The sequence below is a fragment of the Dromaius novaehollandiae genome, chromosome 12 (genome assembly GCF_036370855.1).
Source record: "Dromaius novaehollandiae isolate bDroNov1 chromosome 12, bDroNov1.hap1, whole genome shotgun sequence".
Lineage (NCBI taxonomy): Eukaryota > Metazoa > Chordata > Aves > Casuariiformes > Dromaiidae > Dromaius > Dromaius novaehollandiae.
In genome coordinates, this window is record NC_088109.1 from 1,226,599 (window position 1) to 1,249,511 (window position 22,913).

Sequence of the window (22,913 nt, forward strand, 5' to 3'; positions counted from 1 at the left end):
AAAGCCTTGGAGAAGAGTAATAGTCGCAAGTCTGGAATGGCTCCTGTACAAGGAACAGCTAAGTAAACTTAGCCTTAAAAAGAGGGAACTGGTGATGTGGGTGGGGGACACGATATGAGGAAGATCTCTAAAACAGTGGCCTAGAGAGGGTGCACGAAAGAAGAGACTTCTTCAGTACAAAAAGCATAAAGAGAAAATGGTTTTGGCTGTAGTCAGAGAGAGGATGCTGAGCTAGATCAACCTTTGTCTGACCTACTACAGCTGCTGGTATGTTCTTCTCTCTTGTTTCATATTACAAGGTACTTTAGGAAAAGAAATAATCCTGACTTATGCTGTGGTTGTACAGCATTGACTGCAGTAAAGTCCTGGTCTGTAGCTGTTGAAATGACAGGCTTGTTAGTTTCCTGACTGTCACAAAATACTCCTGAGCAGCTTGAAGACTTTAAGAACCTTTGTTAACTAGTTTGCTTGTTCACACAGTTTTTTGTCCTTGGTTCATCCGTTGCCCCAGCATGCTCAGATTAATGACAGGAAACATGGATAAACAGAACTTTCTGGTTCACATCCAGCAGCGCAGGACAGTGCTGACTGACATGAATGGGCTGAAACTCTTTAAAACTTGGAGAACAGAGTTTTCAGAAAAGCTCCTCTGCATGTTTATTCCCTAGAAAGCATCTGACGTTCCAGAACCTGCAGGAGCACCTTGACCGATTGCTCTCAGAGGAAAACGGCTCTGAAGACAGTCAAGGTAGGAGATATTGAGTGTTTGTCCAGTTTGTGCTTCCTCGTGTGCTGCCTTACTGGGAGGACAAGTTGTTTTGTGAAAGGCAGTTTCCTGAGTGAGCATTGTTCTGCCCTTCTGTGCTCTCATTTATCGTCTCTTTAAATCCTGCCTGCTCATCGGCTATCCCTGAAGTAGATCTGCTTGTAGCTGGAAGAGGCATATTGCCAGGCCAGCTATTGACTGGTTGCTTTCAAAACGGTTTGGGGGCAAATATTGAAGATATTTTACTGACAATGATGGGCTAAGCCCTTGCTGTGACCAGTTGTGGAGTACTATTCTCACTGGGAAAGGCAGAGGCTCGTTGATGATTCCTATGAACTGCTTCCCCCCGGGGTGTTTCTTCTGGGCCTCAAGCTGTTACCTGTATTCGTGCTTGCATCTGTTCCTCTTTATGAATTAAGATGTGGCAGAATACAATCTGGCTCTTCTTCTAAAAAGAAGATTTTTTTCTCGCTGCCTGTAATCAGAGCCTGGCTTGTTATGTGATACATTGGGCAAACATTTGGCTCGGAGTTTAGTTTGGCCTTTGAACTTTGCAGGACTAAATTTTTCAGGTGATGTGGAAAACTTAACATATGACCTGACTGCTGTACAGCTAAGACCTTATGTATTGTTGTGAAAACTTCCTTTTGAATCTCTCTAGTGTCTCCTTTCCTGAGATTGCTGTGGCCTGTGGGTAGCATTATTTTAGTCTTCTTCCACTGTAGTATTCAGGTGCTGTTGTAGTCTAGCTGGTGGCACTCATCAGGTGTACTGTTAAATCCTGCACAACTTTCCCTAACAGGTTTTCCTGCAACTCTTCTTTCAGATCAGGTAGCAGAGGGCCGGCTTGGTCCCTCTACTGTGGTGTTGGACCACACAAGCGGTTTTGAGGGTCTCCTGCTGGTTGATGATGACTTACTTGGGGTGAGTGTGATGCTGATGCAGTAGGAAATGGTCATGTGGGACTAAAAGCACTTTGGGCTTCTCAGTTTGTTCTTCATACCAGATCCCTGTCACTGACTTTGGAGCACGTTGTTAAATGGAGTCGACCCAGGAAGCTGAGGGTTCCTGGAGGACATGGGCTCCCCGGTGGGAACAGGTCTAGCAGTACCCCTTAGTCTTAACAAGCTCTGAGTGGAGCTGTGAGAAAGGGGGAGTGTTCACTGGACCTGCAGCTCACTGAAGAGCTTGGCTAAGTAGGGGAAGGGACAGCAGACAGCTTTCCTGTGCCTCCCTCCAGCAGACTGCCTATTCCTTCCTTCCTTCTAGTCTTCTTTAACAGTGGTGAGAGGCTAAGGATGAGGCCAGGCCCCACTGCTGTTTTGACATGTTCCTTTCTCCTTCATTTCTGTTGAGTTCCCTGCTCGCTCCTTAGCTTTTATTCCTCCTACAGAGAATCAGTATCACTACAGGAATCCTTTCCTGCTTCAGCAATTGCTGCACTCCTTTCACCCCTCAGTGAGCACATACTGTGCTTTAATCCATGTGTCCTTCTCTCCTCAGCAGAGGAGAGTGCTCTGATCTTCCATTTCCCTTTGACCATACACTATTGCTTATCTTGGCTGTACCTGGAACTTACTCCCACGTCAGATCAGACTGGCTTGCCTGTGAATTCACTGTTGCTACTTTCATCTTTTCCTCATGGTCTGTCCTAAGTTTGAGAGAGTCAGGAGTTAACAGTGTATCTGTGCAGCGTGTTAAATACCTGCTCGTCCTGGGCTTTACTCTGGACATACTGAATCTATAATTTTGTTTTAACTTGTCTGGGATTCAGCTATCTTTCCTAAATAATAGTTACTTTTGTATACTGTCACGATTCACTGGGAACCTGTGTGTTACCATGTGGGCCTTGTGCTGCCGCTGTGCTGCAACGCTTCACTGGGATTTACCAAGCACAGATGAGCTGTTGGGAGGACCTTGGATGGTTCCCAGGGCCTGTCAGCTCTGCCTGCAGCTGCTGGGATGAGGAAGATGTCACACCTCTTCCCTGTGCTCTGCGCTGTGAATACTTCTTCATTCTGTCATGGTTTTTTGAGGCCTAGGATGGAGGGAATGGGTAGGGCTGGGCAAAGCTGCCTTTTTTGTCTACCTTTAAAAATCTTTTGTTTGTTGGTCCAGGTGATTGGCCACAGTAACTTCGGCTCCATCAGGGCCACGACATGCGTGTATAAAGGTAAGCAGATAAACAGGTAATGCTTTGAGAAAAAGGCCCGAGAAAGAATGTGCATAGAATTACGCAACTAGAGCACTCAGGAAATCTTAAATGTGCTACAGTTCCAGATCTAGATCCCCTTTTTCCCCAGTTCATCCACTATCTTTTCCAGGAAGTTGGAAGGACAGAGGATTGTGTGAGGCCAGAGTGAAGAGGTTGGGAGGGGAATGCCAGGGAATTCCCGAAACCCCTTTGTGTGTCACGTTCTTTTCTGTGAGGGCAGTGCCAGATGCTGCTTCTCTAACAGTGGGCCGGGTGGCATGGATTTAGTGTGTGGCACCTCTCTTCCATTTCCAGGGAAATGGATCTACGAGGTGCTCATCTCCTCCCAAGGACTCATGCAGATTGGCTGGTGTACGCTCAGCTGCAGATTTAATCAGGAGGTACTGGAACTGCTGCACACAGCACATGGCTACTCTGTGCTCCTCCACTGCTTTTCGGGTCGGTCTGGAGCACCACGTTGGCCGCGTGCTCCCGCCCTGCTGGTGTGCTGTACCCACCATGTGCAGTGGAAATGCCAAGTCTGCTGCTAACTAGCAGATCTGTACTAGACTCTCTGGTTTGTGTTCGCAGACTGGTGCGTAATGCGAAAGCCATGCAAGTTGGGTATGTCGCTGTGCTTTTGCTGCACGTAGCCACTGCTGCATTTATGTGTTGCTTTTTGGCTTGCATCTTCTCCAGAGAGCATGCAGGCCTGCAATGCAGGCAGCTTGTCTGAGGGTGACCCTCAGCAGCCAGTGCTACAGAGCTTCTTGTCTAGGAGAGGCAGGCCCAGCTCAACTCTTCCCAGGCACTGGATGGGATGTGTGATTTATTTATTCATATTTATTGTGATTAAGGCATGTCAGCTACAGAGTTTCACTAACTTGCCACTCCCCACTGCTTGAGAGGAGAGATGAAGGGCATCCTGGAGGGCTGCTTTGGCAGAAGTTGGAAATGAAATATGCCGGCATTCTTCTTCTGACCCAGTAATAAATAGAGAATGGTATATTTCTCTGAAGCAAAAATCATAGGCTGTTGGTTTCATTTGTAGCATAAGGGCTTTGCCCAGGCAGAGCACGAGTGCTGTTGGCTGCTCTCCCTGTCTGCTGGCCCCCCTGTGAAGCTGCTTTTTGTAGTGAGAGGGATCCTCTGTTTGTGGCTCTACGCTTGGTCAAGTCTGAGTCTCCTCTTTTATGCTTTGGTGCAGGAAGGAGTTGGAGATACACCAGATTCATACGCTTATGATGGAAACAGGGTGCGCAAGTGGAACGTGACTACTACCAACTATGGCAAAGTGAGTAATCATCCAGGGAAGAGAGAGATGGGTATATAGTGAAGAGAAGAAAGCGGGTAGCTCCTTTCACTGGCTGGATTCTGCTGGGCGCTGTGAAATACCCTTGAGCTGTTCAGTCTGCTTCAATTGGCTATTGGAGAGGCTAGGTGCCAGCACTGATTTGTACCAAACAGGTGCCGGACATGCTCTGTGGGTGCTTTGTTTAGTAGCCCCAACAGACTGGTTCCCAGCACAGTGCTGCTGTTCGTCTCTGGAGGGCTTGGGTTCTTTGTAGCACATCAAAGGATAGTGCAGTGTTGAGGGAAATATAAGTCTGATCCTGATGCTGGAGGGAAAGAGTATCCCAACTAATGACTTATGTGCAGCTCTCAGAAGTGCCAGAAAATGCTACATGAGCTGCTATGAGAAGGAGCTGTCCCTCTTTCCACCCTAAATCACAAAAGGTTGGCTGGGTTGCAGTCTTCCTTCTGGTATGGGAACAATCTGGATAAATGTCTAACCTTTTTTCTCCTTTTTCTGCAGTCTTGGGCAGCAGGTGACATCGTCAGCTGTCTGATAGACCTTGATGAGGGCACCATTGCTTTCTGCTTGTAAGCAACTTTGCCTAGTTCCCTGCTGTGCTGATGGCTGTGTGTAATATAAAGGTTTCCTCACTACTCAGCAGGTTGTTAGGCCCTACTTCTGCCCTCTCCCCTTTAAATTCCTTTAGTTCCTGTCTTTGCTTGTCTGCTTTGTGTTCAGAAGCGATGTAAAGGGGTTGCTGAATCTCCTAAGTTTAGGTGAGAGCAGTTGGCAGAAAGATGCTCAAGCTGCTAAGTTTGTGTCATTTCCTAGGATTTTGGAGGGGAGGGCATCTCCACAGTTAGCTGAGCCACACTGATTGCTTCTGTGGCCAGTGTAGGCTTTGCCTATTCTAGACCCACGGAGAGTTGTGGAGAGGCTGATAAATCTCCAAGCTCCGTCTCCAGTGCGCAGTCTAAATAAGAATTGTTTCTGGACCCTAAACTGCAACCTGAAATAAGTCATCCTGAGTTAAAAACTGTCAGATGCTTGTTGGCTTCTTTTAGAGAAGAGAAGAGTAGACTGAGAACAATATTCTTCTATTTCCATTGATCTCAAACAGATTAAGCCAAAAATGTCACCTCTTTAAAACATCTTGCTGGTCAGATATCTCTTAAGGATCTGGGTTGTCCATGGAGCTGAATGGGGCTCTGCATATTGTGTAGACTCCAGAGCCTTCCTGTGCCATCATATGAAAATGTACTTCCAGGGAACTCACTCAGCAAAGCTGAGATGTTTGCTTATGTGCCAGGTCAAGAGTGAGCAGAGGTGTGACTGATGTGTCCCTGTTGGCAGGCTGCTGGGAGGGAAACAGAAAAATACCTGGATTACCCAGGTGACCTCAAAACCCTCCTAGTGTGGCTAAAATCTTGTGGGTTTTCCTTCTTCCAGGAATGGCATATCTCTGGGAACCGCTTTTGATAACATCACAAGAGGTGCTGGAATGGCTTACTTCCCTGCGATCAGCCTCTCGTTCAAAGAGTCCGTTGCTTTTAACTTCGGCAGCCGTCCACTCCGATATCCTTTGGCTGCAGGGAGAGGAGGTTTGAAGGGGAAAGAGCCGGTCCTGAGACCATCTTTGGAAGCTGTAGGGAATACATACCTGAGCGCAATCCACTTTCTTCTCATGGCACTTTTGCTCAAAGTAGGATCAAGGAGAGAAGAATCAGACATCCCTCAGCTGGAGCAGAACTGCAGGGCTCGTGAGCAGCGTTGCCAACCCCTGACAGTTTCTAAAATGAGATTTACTTCCTGCTCTGAATCGACAGTTAATGCAGTAGCAGGGGGCTGCCTGTTCCCAGGCGCTCAGATCCTGCCAAGATCTCTTCTCTCCTAATGCAGCTGTGCTTCTAAGCCTTCTGGCCTGGGGTCTGTTCTGCCTCCCAGCCGCACAGGACCTCTGACATGGCAGGAGGGTTGCCTGCTGCTTTCCTAGGTGTAAACTGGGACCTGCACCTCCTGTCAGAGCAGTCCCGAATGTGCCTATTGATTAGCTGTAGTGGAGGCTTCTGTCAGTGTTTCTGATGAGAGCACAAGTGTGGTCTGAAATATTTGCTGCTTGCAATATTGAAGAAGTGGGGGAAAGAACTTGTGGCTTGTCAGCCATTTGGAAATGTACTGTGGTGTGAACTGTGGCCAAGGTGCACGTGAGTATAAAGTAAAGTAGAGATATGCTCTCTTTTCTTGCATGAACAGAGGAAGACCTGAAAGGATCAGATTGAATTTTACCTTAACACTTGCCTACCTATCCAGTGGAAGGCTACCGCCCCTTGCAAGATCCTCCTGTTGCAGATCTGGTGAAGGCTCGCAAGCTGTTAGGCTACCTGAAGAACGTGATCCATCTCGGGATAGACGTGACGGTAGGCTAGTGTTGTTGGGCAGGTCTGTGACGCACTGTGCTGGGAAATGTGGTTCTGCACTTCTCAGCACATGCTGACAGCTCAGATGTTTCCATATACCTGGGAGTCTGAACACTTGTAAGCTTTTGCATGGGGCGTGCACATCCCTGGAGCTCTTCAGCCTGCAAGATGGGATTCCTAGTGGTTCCGTCCTGAGGGCTAGGTCTAATCATATTGCACCTTGTCATTCTCAGTTCTGTAAAGCTTCTTCCCTGTGTGCAAGGGGTCATGTTTGTTGGGGTCAGAACTGCTAAATTTGATTTTGCAGCCATGCAAGAAACTCGTCCATAGCCTGAACTTTTTACTGGGTGTCCTGGTACTGTGATGTGTGGTCAAATTCTGGCAAGTCTACCCTGAAAACTGTTTTGACCATAGCACTGCCCACTAAAAAACATTTTTTTTTTTCCACTACGATGAAAGATGGGATGATTATGCCCAAAGCATAGGGAGTGCTATCTGCTATGGTCTAGGTTTGAATGGAGGCCTGGTTTGCATGGTGATCTCTGCTGCAAGGACTCGCATCTACAATAATCTTGTGGACTCGAACCATTTTGGAAAAACAGGTCACTGAGGTGCATGCGTGGGATTGATATTAACTGACATCTGGAGTGAGCTGGAGCTCTCCAGAAGCATGGCCTGGCTTCTTTGCCATCCTAAACTCCCACATTCAAGCTTTCTGGTACAATCAGGCATAGAATAGCAAACAGTGGCTGCTTCAAGCCTCCAGTTCGTTCAGTCATTGGCTTTTGGGTCCAGTGGGCTGGATCTAAGCCATGTGTTTCTCTGGATCTGTCATTGCAGGAGGGGAAGCTGGTGGAGAAGGACACGTCCATGTGGCAGCTGCAGGGAGAACCCACAGTGCTGATTACATTAGCCCACATCTTCAATTACTTTGCTCCTCTCATGGTGAGTTTTGCCTGCCCTTTGCAAGCTTCTGAAGGTACCTGTTACTGTGCTTGTAAGAGGAGACAAACTCGGCCTCAGCCTTTGCTAGAAAGTGACTGTGCCTTGGAAGACAGTTGACCTGGCTCTCTGTCCATAGTGCAAGGTGTACCTGGTGGAAGATGTGCTCATGACCTTCCTGTTGAGTATCCTGGAGCGAGGAGGAGCAGTGGAGGCCCATCCCCTTATCCAGCAGTTGCTGGATCTCATGTGGCTTCTCATGGAGGTGAGTTGTTAGGGTGCTGGTTCTTCCCCAGGGATCACAAGGAGAGCATGGGAAGTGCTGAGAACAGGGGCCTTCCCTGGCAAATGCTGGTAGCTGTCAGCTTTTCCCCCTTCCTGATGACAAGATCCCTATTTTGTGACAGACCATCATCTCACCTGGGTCATCTGGCTGCTGCTCCAAGCCCAGGGAATGAGGATTGAATACAGAGTAATTGGTAATGGTGATACTGGGAATTACACTAGCAAGGCATTCCTAAGCCTCTCTTACTGCTAAAGTAACTGGTGACCTTGAGTAAGTTCCTGCTTCTGTGAACATCAGATTCATCAATGAGTTGTTCCCTTGAACACTGTGCTTGTGTGACTGTGGAGGTCTTAGAAGCTGACATGTGCTGCAAGAGATCAATCAGGTGTGCAGGACTGGGGTGGAAACAAGCATCACAGTCTCCCCACTTACAGTGCTGCTGGTGAAAAAAAGCCTTCCAGCTTCCTGTGCCTTTTCCTATCCAATCTGAATGATGGGTCACTCCTTCTCTGAATGGTTGAGCTGGCGTTTGCTAGCCACTGGTGAGCTGCCACTGCTGCTATGCTGGGGCTTTTGCATGGAGTCAGTCACTGCCAGGAATCTGCTTGGTGGCTGGGCGTCTGTCCTTTGGGGTGCTAGTTATTGCTCAGTCCTTTGGTAACAGTTAATAGGAGTGGGCACTGGCCTATCCAGCTATCATGAAAGTTCCCCTGAAAAATTTTACATCTACTCTCCTAGAAGTGAAGCTAAAAGGCTCTGGCAGGACTGCCATATTGGTTGGAGAATCAACTCTTCTCTTGCTGGTTGGCTATGAGTTGGAAGAGCTGCCTTTTGGGGTCTCTGACCATTGCCTCATTTACACAGGAGTGGTTTGTCTTTCCTTTCTGGGTTAGTTCTGCCAGCATTGTGTGTTGGGTAGATCTGGGGGATATGGAGATGGGGCTGCTTCAACCCAGTTGAATTAGACCTGGGACTTTGACTTATTGTAGATGTCTACAGGGTTGGTTTTACAGGAAGCAGCAGTTTGCTTCCCTGTAGTGGAGTGACAGCACCAACTTCTGCTCAGGCAAAAGTCTCTCCCATGGATTCAGATGGACAAACACTGTTGGTTTGGAGTGCCTGCCTTTTCAGTTCAGAAGTGGATGCTGCAACCTTCCAAGACTGCAGGCTAGGGCTGTTCCCCACTCCTTGCTATTGCTGTTCAATGCGTTTCTTATTTCCTCAGGAGTACGAAGTGCACGAGTGCCTCAAGCAGTTACTGATGTCCCTGCTGCGGGCTTACAGGTTCTCCCCGATCATCCCAGACCTGGGATTACAAGTGAGTTGCATTTCCAAATCCACAGGAATCTGTGACTAGCCAAACTTGTGTTATGTGCTGTCTCCTTGTGCAAAGGTAGTTAATGTTTTGGACTATCTGCGGTCATTTGATCCAGAGATGGCAATTCTGTCATGTGGTACCTATTAGAGGGTTGTGTCCTCATCTGTAGATGGAGTCAGTTTTGCTTCTCCTGTTTCCCTAGATTCACTACCTCCGGCTCACCATTGCAGTCTTGAAGCATGAGAAATCCAGGAAATATCTACTCAGCAATGTTCTGTATCCTTTGCATCTCCTCTGGTCTCAGTTCTCCCTGCCCACAATAGTGCAGCCAAGGAGACTGCAAGGATCTGCAGGGCCTGAGAGGCAAAAGCACTCCACCTTTGAGAGGTTATCACTCAGGTCTCCTCTGTTTGCCTGACACCATTCTCTGTAAACTTCTGCTTTGAGGAGGGGAAACTGGTGCCTTATAGGTCACATCCTCCTAAAAGGAAGGACTTCATTTCTACCTGACTGACCTCCCTAATGACCCTAGAGCAAAACCACTTTCAGAGCAGTTCAGCTGCCGATCTGGCATTTGGGCAACTGCTGTGACAACTGCATGGGGCTTCTCCCGGAACAAGGGATCTCTGGACTTTGCAGAGCTTTGAGTGGTTGTTTGGAAAGGAGTCTCTCATTACAGCTGTGAAAATGCACTGTGCACGTTCTCCCACGTAGCTGCTGTGCTTACTTTAACTTTGCCACAGCTTTGATGTGCTCCGTTCGGTTGTGTTCTTCTACATTAAGAGCCCTCTGCGTGTGGAGGAGGCTGGTTTGCAGGAGCTCATTCCCACCACATGGTGGCCAAATCGCTTCACCAAGGAGGTGAGTAAGAGCAAATCTCCCAGTAGTGAAAATGAAGAAATTTTGTGGCCTGCTCAGGCCACGGAGGCATCTGTCCCCATTGTTTTCTGGCTGATGAAGTCGGATGCCCCATGTTTCCGACAGCAGAGCTCTCCGTGGGTTGCATCCCCTCCATTGTCCTGTCATCTTTACTTTCCCCTTAGAGGGGAGGTTTGGGGTTCATTGCTCAGGACAGGAGAGGGGGACAGTTCTCTGTGGCAGCAGATTTGGAAGTGAACCTCACAGTGGCTCAGCAGCTACAGCTTGACTTGTGCGTCCTGAAACTTTGCCTGCTTCTCGGTCATTGCAAGGCCTGGGAAGCTGTTTAGGTTTGCTGCCGGCTGCTGCTGTGCACTTGCACATAGTTTCAGTGAATTTCTGCTCCCCCTGAAGTGAGGCATTTTTCCCATGCAGTGATCTCTTGCTAATCAGTGCCTTTCCCCCATCCAGGGCAAGGAGAGTAAGGAAGTGAAGGAGGAGAGCGCTGAAGAGAGACTGAGGCGGCGGGCATATGAAAGAGGCTGCCAGCGCCTCAAGAAACGCATTGAAGGTCTGTGGGGAGGGAGGAAAATTGCCATTTGCTAAGATGCTATAGCTTTTGTGTGGCAAGGGGAAGCAGCCCATGAGCTGTTTTCAAATCCCCTTCATGGCCTGAAGTCCAGATGCGTTCTTGTCACAGCAGGCTGTGCTGCAGGGCAGGGGCCCAGACAAGCCGTCTGGCAGAGGGGTACAAGTGTTGGGACCGGCTACACAGATCTGTAGCATCCTGCTAGGGGACGTGAGCAAAATCCAAACTCTTCTTTAGAGGCATTGCTTATCAGCTATGGATGAATTTGTTGCTAGGTGGAGGTGGAGAAAATTCTCATAGTGATGGGACTAATGTTCTGTTGGCACCAGTTCTTCCTGGGCAGCCTGCTCTGAGGAAGTGCCATTTCTCTTGGGGACAGGATACCATGCTTGGGATCGATGTGGGTAGATGATCTCTGGTGCTTTTTGTCTGATGGCTGACTGGTGTGTCCCAATTTTAGTGGTGGAAGGTCTCCAGGTTCAGATTCTGAAGTTGCTGCTCAACAATAAAGACAGAGGAGGGGTAAGTGATCAGTGGATATTTTGGTACAGTATCTCCACATCACAGGGCTTGTATAGGTTTTTGTGCTTCCCATTAAAGCCTACATGAGCACCAGCTCTGGAACCAGGAGCCGTGCTGCCTGTTGTGTGTGACACATGCCGTGATCTCTGTATGGAAGTGCAGCTGTGGAGACCTTCGGTCCTCAGGATCAATTCTCAAATTGACCCATTCAGGCAGGTTGAATTGCAGATTGAGACTTTGGACCCTGTGTAAAGGGAATCAGATTCTTTGCCAGTGCTGGCTGATAATATGAATTGCATCTAGGCCAGCATTGGGTCTCTGTTGAATTGAACAATCCCGATCTGACTACAGTTCATCCTACCCTGACACTTAATACCAGTCTCGAAGGGAAATGTCGGTTATGTAAGTGTATGCCTCTACTGAGGAAGTGGAGGGTGCATCCAGCTGGGCACTGCTGAAGGTCTACTGGCCACAACCAGTAGATCCCAGCAGGGACTTTGGAAAACCCAGCACTTGATTGCATAGCAGTGGCCAAAGAGGCCTTCTTGGGCCTTCTAGCAATGGTGGAGACTGGGTTAGTTCCTTTCTCCTGCTGAACTTAGGTCTCAAGTGAATACAGCTCTGTTCTCAGCAAGTTCAGGCTGCGTAAGGACTTATGCTTCACTCTAGGCCCTGAGATTACTGGGAGGCTCTCTGGGTTGCTCTGCCTTAAGTGCCTAAAGCCTGAATGAACACCCAGGGCGAACGTCATATGAGGCAAACACATCACAGAGTGCAGGGAGGTGGATAAATAACGCGTTTCGTGGGAGTTCACCTGCTGCTTTTTGTGTCGCCAGGGGGAAGCCTCCAGATATATATTCCTGAACAAATTCCGCAAGTTTCTTCAGGAAAATGCTAGCAACAGAGGGGTAAGTCAGAGGGCCAGCCCCTCCTACAAACCTCACCCTAAACGCTCTCTGCATTTTTGAGCTGGGAGCTCCTACCCATTTGGTTGGGCTGCTTCCAGTAGATGAGGTCTAGAGATGGCTGGAAGTGCGGAGGAGGGAGAAAATCAGAGGCTAGAATCCAGGAAGCTTATCCAAGTCCTTTGCTGTGATTTTTGGGAAGGTGGTCCTTAGGAGCAGCTTTGGGTGTGAGCCACAGATTTGGAGGAAAGGAACTGAACATCCTGCTAAAATCCCGCAGGGAATGTGGCCTTGGAGTGCTCTGCCACAGCTGGTCTGCTGGCTTTGGGATCCCCTTCACTGCCTGGATGAGGACCACTCTTCTGAGCTTTCGTCAGGCTGTTAGCCTGCAGCTTTGGGAGGTGGCAAATCTGCTATTGCAGTAAGCCCTTTCTTCACCTGCATCTACACATTAGTTAGTAGCCCATCTCTGGTGGTAGAGCGTGTGGAATCCATGCTCCTGTGTGCTGCCAGAGCAACTGTTGTTTCAGTACCCAGGACTTTCTAGAGGTGGAAACTGCTGCCTGCCATCAGAGGTGGGCTCTCTCCCAGTCCTGGAAGCTAGAGGCGCGCTCTGCAAACTGGGGAAAGTGCTTTGAGCAAGGCTGGAAGCAAGAAGTTTCTGCCTGCCCCAGGTGACCACTAGGACTGAGATGCTCTTTCACAGTAGCCCTAATGGCTGAGATGATTCTTTGCCCTAGAACTTGACCGTGCTGTGCCCGCCGGAGTACATGGTGTGCTTCCTGCACCGGCTCATCGCTGCCCTGCGTTTCTTCTGGGATGGCCACAAGGCAAAGACCCCTGCCACACTGAGCAGCGAAGGTAAGGCCTGGAGAAGGCTTGAGGACATTTCTGTGGTTGGGTTGGGGGTTTGCCTCTTGGAAGGCCTCTCTGGGATGCTGGAAGTCTTGCGTTCTATATGGACTCTGTGGCCTTCAGTAACCCTGTGCCTGTAGTTCCTGTCATCCTGGGAAACTCCTGTGTGCAGATGTATTCCAGTTAATGTCCAGATCTATTCCAGTTAATTCCTCTGAGACTTGCAAAGGAGTACATGTGCTGTTTGCTGGTTCCTTCTGAACGCTCTGGAGCAGAGTCCAATATTAATTATTGCTCTGTATGAGGACAGTTCAGTTATCCCATAGTTGAAGTTTAGGAGGAGATATTTGTCTGTTTTTGTGGTTCCTGGACTGTGGGATTAAGGGGAAACCATGTCAGTGTTTTCCCATCCTCAAGCCCAGCCTTGCCTGTCTTGCTACAGTCTGCATGATCCTCCCTTTTCTTACTTCAGGCTTAGCCTTGTCTCCAGGTGTTGCCTATTTTGGGCCCAAAAAGTGCCTTAAGATACCCTTGGCAGTAAGTGGCTGAGCTTGAGACAGCTGAAGCCATGAGGTGGAGAGCTACTGAGTTTTCTAATGATCTGATTTTCCTCAATGTCTGTGGCTGGGAAAGAGGAAGTGACCAGAGGGATGCCGTTGTCGGCCATCAGTTGCTTTTTATTCTGTGTGGCTCTAATGCGTGTTTCACTGTAGAAATCACTTCTGCATTAATGGCTTACGCTCTTACGACAGCAAAAGCTGTCATGTAGCATGGCTCCAGGCTGGACCCTGGGCTCTGTTGCTGGTATGTGTGCGTGGGTCCTGTGCCTGGGAATCACAGAACAAACTCTCCCTCTCTGCTTTAGAAGCATACGTCCCTCCTCAGCTCTTCTATAATGGGAAGGTGGATTACTTTGACCTTCAGCGGCTTGGAGGTCTTCTGTCTCATCTCAAGAAGACTTTGAAAGGTGAGCACTCTCCAGGAGGTTCGATAAGTCCTGCACCCTAAGTCCTGGCTGGAGTTTACCAAGGGACATGCAAGGGAGGGAGTTGTGGGTAATTGTACTAAATTTAAGGAGTGGAGACTTGACCTTTAATGAGGTGCAAGTTGCTCTGGAGAAGGTGCCGTCCATCTGAAGTGGAGCGTCCTTTGAGGTAACAACCTATATACCTGAGTGAGCACTGATTTGTCTTCTCTTCCTAATCATGTACTCTTTGGCTCGAAGGTTCATTTGGAACCTTTTTTCTGAGCTGCTAGCCTGATTTCTCGTGCTCTACTTTCACTGCCTACCCCAAGCTTGTCACATTACATTGTAGGTATGAGTGGAGAGTAGCTGTGCAGAGCTAGGCATCAGTCCTCTGCGTCAGCAAGCAGGGTATCAAAGCATGACACTGCCTATGGGATGGGGGGTTAGCTGAACAGCGTTCTCCCTGACATACCAACAGCTCCAGCCCCCCCACTACAGCTGTAAGGGCATGTTAGGCCTGCAGATGTAAAACTGGGAGGCCACATCGAGCAGTCCTGCAAGGATATTGCTTCAGCCCGTGGCTGGCGAAGGGAAGGGGGATGGTCTGGGAATGCCCCCTGGCATAGTGCTTTTGCTGCACCACAGCCAAAGTCTAGGAGCTATCGAAGCACTGACCGTTGACACAGCTCTGCTGTGTGAGCTGGCTGTGAAGGATGCCCAGGTTGTCCTTGCTGTACCACTCCAGACAAGCAATAGCAGCCGCATGTACATACTGCAACTGCATACTGCATTTGGCTATAACACGCTGGTCTGGCTGCAGACTTCCAAAGCCTCCCTGTTGGAAGGGTTAGAAACCACTTGTCGTTCAGTGTGATTTAGTTTGTCTCTGGTTTCTGGCTAATGTGACACTTGTCTTCAGCTCAGACAGCTCTTCTCCTTCCCCAGTGAGTTTCCAAAATTAGGACTATCTTCCCTTTCTCACGTTGATCTCTGACTGTCCAAGGTTAGATTGCTTAACTCAAGAACCATGTAATATCTTCTTGTCTCTTGCCGAGTTCTTCCTGGCCAGCTTTGGAGATAGGGCTATGAACTAGAGGACACATTGGTCAGGCCTTGTGCAGCATAGTCATCACAGCAGACTTTCTTCTGAACTGAGAACAGTTTCTGCTCAGAGTCTTTGAGGGGACCTGCAGTCCTAGTGACTTGGGGACATGTTATGGAAAATTGTTGAAAAACTGGAGGCCTAACAAATGGCCTCAGATCCTGAGTTTCCTTCCCCACACACTACCTTCAGTTTGGCCCTGGCAGTTGTCTCCTGGTTCGTGTAGTTATTCCTGTTTGTTGGTGGTAGGAGCAGAAACAGAAATGGGTCCAGGGTGAGCAGCACCCATTGCTGCTTGGTCTCTACTGCATTAGCAAGGACATGCCTGTTCCATGTAGGGAAGCTTGGGGGAAGGTGAGCCCATTCTGGCAGAGCATCCAGCTTGGCTGGCTACTTCTCTACTGCCAAGAAGCAGGGAAGAGGACCAGCCTAGAGCTGCGTCCTGTGAAGCCAAAAGTGGCTCCTGTATTCATGTCTACTCTGATGTGCTCTGTACAGATGACCTGGCTGCAAAGGCCAATGTCTTGATTGACCCTGCAGAGCTGCAGGCAGTGACTATGGATGATCTTGATGAAGATGAGGAGTCAGCAATGTCGGCAGCACAGGTGAGCCGTGTAATGTGATTCACCAGTGAGGCTAGACCCCCGGTGCCAGGGCAGCAAGCTCAGCCTCTGGCTAGAAAATCTTTGCTCTAGGAAATCAGTGCCTGGTTCAGGACTGCAACCAGCCCATCGGTGACCAAATAAACAGCTGAGCTTGCACAAAAATCTCTGGAGATCAGCAGGGTCCTGGCATCACCAAGTTTGAGCAGCGAAATTTTCTTTGTACTCTCACAGCCCCATGATATGAATATGCTTCTTCCCATCCACAGCAGTTCTTGGGGCTTGCGTTTGTAAAAGTGCAAGACAACCACAGACACAACAACTTCTTGCTGTGCTGATCTGCTACTTGTACTTGACAGGCACTTACAGGAAGGAGCGTGCATCTGTTAACCGTGCGCTGCTGGCCCATCTGTGGTGGGCAGGGTATCAGCTCTCCCTCCAGTGGTCAGTGTGCTGAAATCTTTGCAGGGAGAAGCAGGGAATAGTGGGCAGCCCAACAACTAGAACTGTTTCTCCTTTAATTTCTTCTCAGTCTCAGCGTCCTTCTGCTGCGCTGGCCATTGGCGGAGCCCTTGCAAGACCTGGCTGGCTCAGCTCCCCCACCCTGGGCCGTGCCAACCGTTTCCTCAGCACAGCAGCCGTCAGCCTGATGAATCCACGGCGGCCTCTCGGCACCCTGGAGAAGATCAAAGTACGCACGCTAAGTGTGGAGCAGCGGACAGAGGAGGACAGTGAGTAACTTCCACTGCATGCCAGCCTGGGCCAGCTGGTTCCTGGGAGAATGGCCACTTCCAGTTTCCAGTATGCTTAAGAGGACAGCAACCAATTTACTGCCTTCCCAGTGCTTGCTGGGGCCCACAAGTCCACAGCTAGCCACTCTGCCATCCTGCATGTCACACTGGTGGTGCTGTTGCTCCCTGTGTGCTGGGAGATGCGGCCTTGCTTTCTGCAAGCAGAGCAACAAAGTGGGACTTGCATGGCCTGGATCTGTCTGGACAGATTTAGCAAGTTGATCTGTGCCAGGTGGTGAGGTGGGAACAGTGTGTTTGTGTGACTGGTGAGTTGTGTGGGTTGGAAGGGAGCACTGTGTAACAGGAAAGTACAGCAGGGCTTTGGCCACTGGCTTCAGAGAGATGCAGGCGGAAGCTGAGGTGCCAAAATGCACTGCTGAGAACTTCTCTCCTGTCTTGGGGATGGATTGCAGTTGAAGGCAGCCATGGAAATGAGGGTCTCTTACTGGGCAGACCCCCAGAGGAACCGGAGCAGCCCATTACAGAGAACTCCCTCCTGGAAGTCTTGGATGGGATAGTGATGATGTACAACCTCAGTGTCCACCAGCAGCTTGGGAAGGTAAGCAGCGTGTCCTGTGCAGGCATCTGTCCTCCTAGCCTTTGTGCTTCTGCACTGAATCTCTGTTCTCTGCTTGCTGAGCTCTTGTGTGTGCCCTTTCCTTCTCCTCCCAGCCCCTTGGGGAACAGGCTGCTCACTCGCCTGTCTAAGGGGTGGGGGGAAAACTCTTGTATTGCTGGAGTCTGCTTGTTTTTTCAGATGGTTGGTGTGTCAGATGATGTGAATGAATACGCCATGGCACTGAAAGACACAGAGGAAAAAATCAGCCGCTGCCCAAAGAGGGTGAGTATCTCTGGACTCCCAGCTCCCTCCTCTGGTGGCTCCTCAATACATGAGAAAAGAGCATGAAGAAGAGCGGGTGACTTCTGGTCCTGGAGCGGCCATTGTCATGGAGGAGTAACCCATGTCCATAGCTGGCAGCCGTGTTTCATGGTGTGCCATCCCGTTGTACCAGCACCTTGAGGAACCGAGGGACTGAAGGCGGCAACTGCTTTGACTGGTCCCAGATAGGCTGAGGCAGCTCGCAGATCTCCATGTGCTGCACGCATCTTGTTGGGGGAGTGGGGAGACTCCAAGAATGTGGTGTAGGGTTTGGAAAGGTTTCCTATGCAGAAGAGACCCTCCGAATCATAATCACAGCACTTCTGGGCTATTAGAGCTCTTCCTTGGATCTGCCGTTTGCAATGAAAGATTCAGAAAAAACAAATAGGAAATACCCTCCAGTGCTGGGCTCAGGACTCTTCTGTCCAATTCTAGCTGCCAGAGACTGAATCTTTCTGATGAAACCTTTAAAAAGTGTCTCTGACTGCAGTTGACCCTAAAACTGCTGGCCACACCAGACCAGCATCTGCACTGATTTCTGCTCCTCTGCAGAGCAGCTGCTGACCGTTTTGTCTTTTCCAGCATTCCCTAACTAGCCCCAAGGTGGTGTTTGCTTCTGCATTGTTTGTTCAGAATGATGTAAATGGGAGAATGGTGTCTACCCTCGCCTCTCTGCACTTTTTTCAGAGGAGAGACATCCATGAGGAACTGCTGAAGAGCCAGAAGGTGTTCTCCGAGAAGCTCAATCACCTAAGTCGTCGCCTTGCCTGGATCAATGTCACCATCTATTCAAAGGTGGGCAGGAGCATCACATGAGCGGTTCAGGAGAGACCTGCACAAATGTGTCTCTGTATCTGTGCTGCTCGGCTCACGTGCCACAAGTGCCGTTGTCTCTGGTGTTGGAGCAGGCTGATGCTCCTTGGGGCTCCTGTGTGTTGTCAGGAGAGTTCTTCCCAGGCATGGGCCCCCTCTTGTCCCATGTTTGGTCTATTAGTATTCACTAAAACACAGCCCTGCCTGTTCTGATCTGTGTGCGATGCTGCAGGCTCTGCCTCGGGAAGTCAGGCCTCTGCCTCACAGACAGAAAGGTGAGGGCCAAGGGGAGATCCAGTTCTCGGGGAATGACTAGAGGATAGAGGCTGTTGTGGCCATTTCCCTGAGCTGTGCAGTGCTTCAGAGGGCATTCTCACTAACACTGCTCTTTTGAAATCTGCAGGATCCTTGCCAACATGATGTCCCGGGATTTTTTTGTTCAGATATTCTGCCCTTATTCACTTGGGTTCCCATGCAGGGGAAGCACGTTCTTCATTTAGTAAGACTGTGACTGTTTGCACAGATCATCCATTCTTCCCTGCATATGCCATCTCCTTCCAGGATAAAGTCTCCAGTCTGTTTTTGTGAGCAGTTTGTGCCCTTACACGCTGGAGATCTCACCTTCTGCATTTGTAGGGTTTTTTGTGCTGGGGAAGAGAACATGTTTCCCTTAACCTGCAGTGGCAGCAAGCTCTGCGTGTGTCCCAGGATGTGAAGGGAGAGGGGAAGAGCTGCAGTGGCAGCAGCAGTGGTTGATCTGACTCACAAGCTCTTTGCTTGCCCCCTTCCCCTTTCACTCACAGAGCAGGATTGCAAGGCACAGTGCAGTGCTACAGCGCTCTAGCTACGTTAGTACAGCCCATGCTTGCCGGCAAATAGACCTTTCTTCTTGGCTTGTTCTTGAAAGGCTGAGGGGTGTTAATGCATGTGTGCTGCAGTTACCACTGTGATGGCTCATGCAAAAACACAACTCGTGTCTCTAGACAATCTATCAGTATATTAAATACAGGTACCCGCATCTCACCAGGAGTGCAGTGTCACCTTTCTGGATGAGTCAGTGGTGTCTGGGAGAGAGGGTTACAGCCTTCCCTGCTTATGCCTCTGCCTTGGTCCTAGCGTCCTAGTGACTTGTGTACAATGGAAGGATACATCTGGATGAGTGTAGCAGGCATTGCTGATGGAGAGAAAAAAACAAGTTCTACTCTCTGTCTGAAGGTGATGTCCAAGGTCTCTGCCAAGGTGTCAGAGCATGGGAGAGGCTGCTTCTTCCTCTGGGGAATTAGTCACTAATTTATTCTGAGCTGAGAGATTCAAGGTTAGGCAAAAGGGAGCGTTACAGCTTAAAAACATTCTTGGTTTTAAAGTGAATAATCCCATCTTCAAAAACTCTGTGGGAAGACCATTTCTGCCCTCGGGTTTTGGCGCCAAGGTAGAAGCTTACTTGGTTACGACACAGTTTTTGTCTGTCATACTGTGGCTAAGCATTACATCTTTATATTCTTTTGGTTTAGCCTTTAATCTAGTTTGGCAATACCTGGCGTGACTTTTTGAGGTTATCAAGTCCTAATAAAACCGATTGCAGCTTTCCTTACCTTATCATTGCTTGCACAGTTGTTTTTTATCATGCAAGTAGCTGTTGAGCTGAGATGTGTGTTGATGTTGAGATCTTTTAGTCCCTTTAGTCAATTTACACTTGTTTGGTCCAACTTACAGAACAAACCCAGGTAAACCTCCCAGAGAAGGCAGTGACGTAGTGTAGAAACACCACGAAGCAAATGAAATCAGTTATCTGCACCTCTGATTTTTCTTTAATTGGAAATGGAGCCATCTTTCTGCTATTTTTATCCAAACTGCTCATGATATTTCTTGGCATTGCAGGATATGAAATAACTTTTCTTCTTTTTTTTGCCTTTCTTAGTGCTAATTTTTGTAAGTTCAAAGTTATGTAGATGCCCTTAAATTTCCTGTGTTTAACTTAGGACCACCGAGTTTTGCTATAGAAGTAAAAGAGGCCGAGGCTCCTCAGAATAGTAAATCCAATTGAATGCTTGGTGCAGAATCCAGAAGGCTGTGGCCACCTAATGGAAAGATCTGAGTTGGTATGAGCTTTCTGTCTGTTCCAATTTGTTAATTCTTACGAAGGGTTAGCTTTTTTCCCAGCAGTTTTATCCTGGGTTTGGTAGTGCCTGCCTCCCTTCAGCCAGTGTAAACTTAGAATAACAGCTGGCATGCCTTTTTTGTGATGAGGCCTGCTGTGGTGAGATATGCCCTACTGAGAGTAGTCCTTGGAGGGTTTTGAGAATCAGCTAGACAAAGCCACAGCTGATCTAATCGTGTGCTTGCGATAGTCCCGCTCCAAGCAGGAGGTTGGTGTAGAGTTCTCTGGTCGTCCCTTCCACCCAACTCTTCTGTGACTCTGAAGAGACCCAAGATAGCACAGGGCTGGTTAATGAACTTAGAGCCCTAGCCTGAGGAACTTCTCAGATGCTGAGACATTTCTGAGGCTCGAGTGTGATGCTGACTGTTGCATTTTTCCAAAGAGAAGCTGGGCAAAACTGACTGGGGATTGTTGTGTTCTCCCTGGCCAGGAGAAGATGCAGGACATATACTGGCTGCTGCGCGTGTGCATCCGCACCATCGAGCATGGCGACAGGACGGGCTCACTTTTTGCTTTCATGCCAGAGTTCTACCTCAGCGTGGCTATGAACAGCTACAGTGCACTCAAGAACTACTTCAGCCCTGTCAACAGCATGGAGGAGCTTCCAGGTAAGGGGATAGGGAGGCCTTGCTGACCCTGGCTGATGAAGGCTAAGTAAAGCCACATCCTGCTGGTGAAGTAGCAGTCGTTGGGCATCATCCCTTCTGTGTCCTTTCCGAACTGTGGTGTGCTTCACTGGTGTATTGTCTGTGTGCCATGGGGCAGGCACTGAGTGCTGTTCCTTGAGTGTAGGTACCCACTGGCGTACTGTGGCCTTTGCTGTACTTAGGCAGGGAGCCCCATGCCTTGCCCAGAGTTGTCACAGTGTTTACTGCAGTGAAAATCGCTCCAGCAGCTGTGAATTTTGTTTCTAAGGAGACATCAGGAATGGGTTGGGATGTGGCAGGATGTAGTTGCCCCCTGGTAGTGCCTGCCACTGCGTACTGGTCTCTGGCTGCGAGACATGTTGTGAGCGCAGGGACTGAGGCTGCTTTCACGTCCCGCCCTGGGATTTGGATATGTTCCTACAGAGACAACCACCTACTTGATGCCAATAGCCTGCATTTAGCTGAATTCCCTCAGTGCATGTTCTGTGCTTTTCCTGGCAGGAGAAAGCTTGGCTTTTCTAGCAAGTTCCCATCTAGAACTGTAGAACAGACAGCTCATTCTCAGCAGTCCCTCTCTGTGTACCTGTGCCTGTCCCCAGTCCTGTGGTCCTGGCACAGAGAATTTCCTGCTCTGCCACTTTATGCTCCCAAAATGGAGGGGCCCAGGGTCTAGCTGAGCAGCCCTGGCTTGCTTGCCTGTGCTGGCCACTGTCAGTAGGAGGAGTCTGGGCAGGCTTGAAGGCTCAGTGCAAGCCATGCTGCCCTTGTTGCAGGCAGCTGATGAAGAAGGTATTCTGGCATTCCGGTATTTCCTTATGATGCCTGCCTCATGGTTTTGTCACTTGTGATCTCCTGCTTGCAAGGTAGCTAAAAATTTAGCAAGTCTCTGCTGTGAGACTCTTGCTGCAGACTTGATCCTCCTCACGCTCACCCCAGGGTCTTGTTTGGCTGAGCAATCTCAGTGACCTCTTAGCAAGTCTTTGTGCCTTCCAGAGCCCGCGAAGGTAAAAAGGGTTTCTGTTCCCACGAGCAAGGCATAGCTAGGGTTTTCACATCCATTATGTGAGGACTGTGCTGTATTTAAGCTATAGCAGATTTCTTCAGGGCCTGCAGACTTGACATGGCTTCTTTGGGTAGGCCTAGGGTGGTATTTGTGTTGCTCAGCCCTTTCTGCACTAGGCGTTGCTCTCTTACCCTCTGACTGTTTTAGACTCTGCAGACTGTGGCAAGAGGCTCTGTGGGATATGAATGTGTTTTCCCAGCTCTCTGTTTTGACTACTAGATACACAACAGAACTGCAAATGTAGCTGTAGCAGGGAGTAAATTCCACAGCCTTTCCAGGGCCTGCAGGAAAACTGGGAACATGAGGCTGCCCATTGGGCCGTCTCGTGACCCCTGCTCCCTCCTTCTCTTTGCAGGCTATGAAGAGACCCTGATGCGCCTTGCTGCCATCCTGGCCAAGCACTTTGCTGACTCAAGGATCGTGGGCACGGGTGAAGCTGCTCTCCTCTGCTCTGGGGTGAAGTGTTGCAGATCTGGCTGATCCCACTGCCAGGGGCTCACCAGACTTCTGTTGGGATCTGTTTGCTGAATCCATTGAGTGCTCTATGCCTCCATGTGCGAACAGAGGCTGGGCACTGCCCTTGCCTGGTGTGTCCTGCTTATTACATGACCTAGGCCCCCTGTTTGAGAACAGAACGTGTGTCCCAGCTGCTTGCATGTCAAGACTAGCACTGCTCCTCAGCTGCCTGGACGTAGGCGTGCTCTCCCTATTAGCTGAAAGAGAGAGCCTCTACTTTGCCTGAGCTGGAATAGAAGTAGGCGAACGGACATAGGCACAGACAGACCATGCACAGAGACGCCCAGAGCACCACAACCCTTTGGTAACAAGAGGAACACACAGATCTGTACAAAAATGCCAGTCACTATGTTTGCTTTTCTGACTTTAATTCTCTGGGTTTGGGACTTGACTTGGGCCTTTGGGGAGGTCCAAGATCCTGCTGA

General features: G+C 49.3%; 1 protein-coding gene across 5 annotated transcripts in view; it reads left to right on the forward strand.

Moving 5' to 3' along the window:
• Positions 1 to 22,913, forward strand: part of RNF123 (ring finger protein 123) — a 62,246-nt gene that overhangs the window by 6,226 nt on the left and 33,107 nt on the right. For all 5 annotated transcript variants that reach the window (XM_026106611.2, XM_026106612.2, XM_026106610.2 and 2 more), the window contains exons 4-28: positions 669 to 748; positions 1,593 to 1,690; positions 2,885 to 2,939; positions 3,276 to 3,361; positions 4,168 to 4,254; positions 4,777 to 4,844; positions 5,707 to 5,832; positions 6,560 to 6,674; positions 7,515 to 7,619; positions 7,756 to 7,881; positions 9,128 to 9,220; positions 9,423 to 9,496; positions 9,964 to 10,081; positions 10,550 to 10,649; positions 11,128 to 11,189; positions 12,026 to 12,097; positions 12,835 to 12,955; positions 13,815 to 13,916; positions 15,517 to 15,623; positions 16,153 to 16,351; positions 16,825 to 16,970; positions 17,169 to 17,252; positions 17,979 to 18,086; positions 20,693 to 20,870; positions 22,328 to 22,402. In XM_026106611.2, coding sequence (XP_025962396.1) covers positions 669 to 748; positions 1,593 to 1,690; positions 2,885 to 2,939; positions 3,276 to 3,361; positions 4,168 to 4,254; positions 4,777 to 4,844; positions 5,707 to 5,832; positions 6,560 to 6,674; positions 7,515 to 7,619; positions 7,756 to 7,881; positions 9,128 to 9,220; positions 9,423 to 9,496; positions 9,964 to 10,081; positions 10,550 to 10,649; positions 11,128 to 11,189; positions 12,026 to 12,097; positions 12,835 to 12,955; positions 13,815 to 13,916; positions 15,517 to 15,623; positions 16,153 to 16,351; positions 16,825 to 16,970; positions 17,169 to 17,252; positions 17,979 to 18,086; positions 20,693 to 20,870; positions 22,328 to 22,402 — 2,585 coding nt within the window. The remainder of the gene's footprint in view (positions 1 to 668; positions 749 to 1,592; positions 1,691 to 2,884; positions 2,940 to 3,275; positions 3,362 to 4,167; positions 4,255 to 4,776; positions 4,845 to 5,706; positions 5,833 to 6,559; positions 6,675 to 7,514; positions 7,620 to 7,755; positions 7,882 to 9,127; positions 9,221 to 9,422; positions 9,497 to 9,963; positions 10,082 to 10,549; positions 10,650 to 11,127; positions 11,190 to 12,025; positions 12,098 to 12,834; positions 12,956 to 13,814; positions 13,917 to 15,516; positions 15,624 to 16,152; positions 16,352 to 16,824; positions 16,971 to 17,168; positions 17,253 to 17,978; positions 18,087 to 20,692; positions 20,871 to 22,327; positions 22,403 to 22,913) is intronic.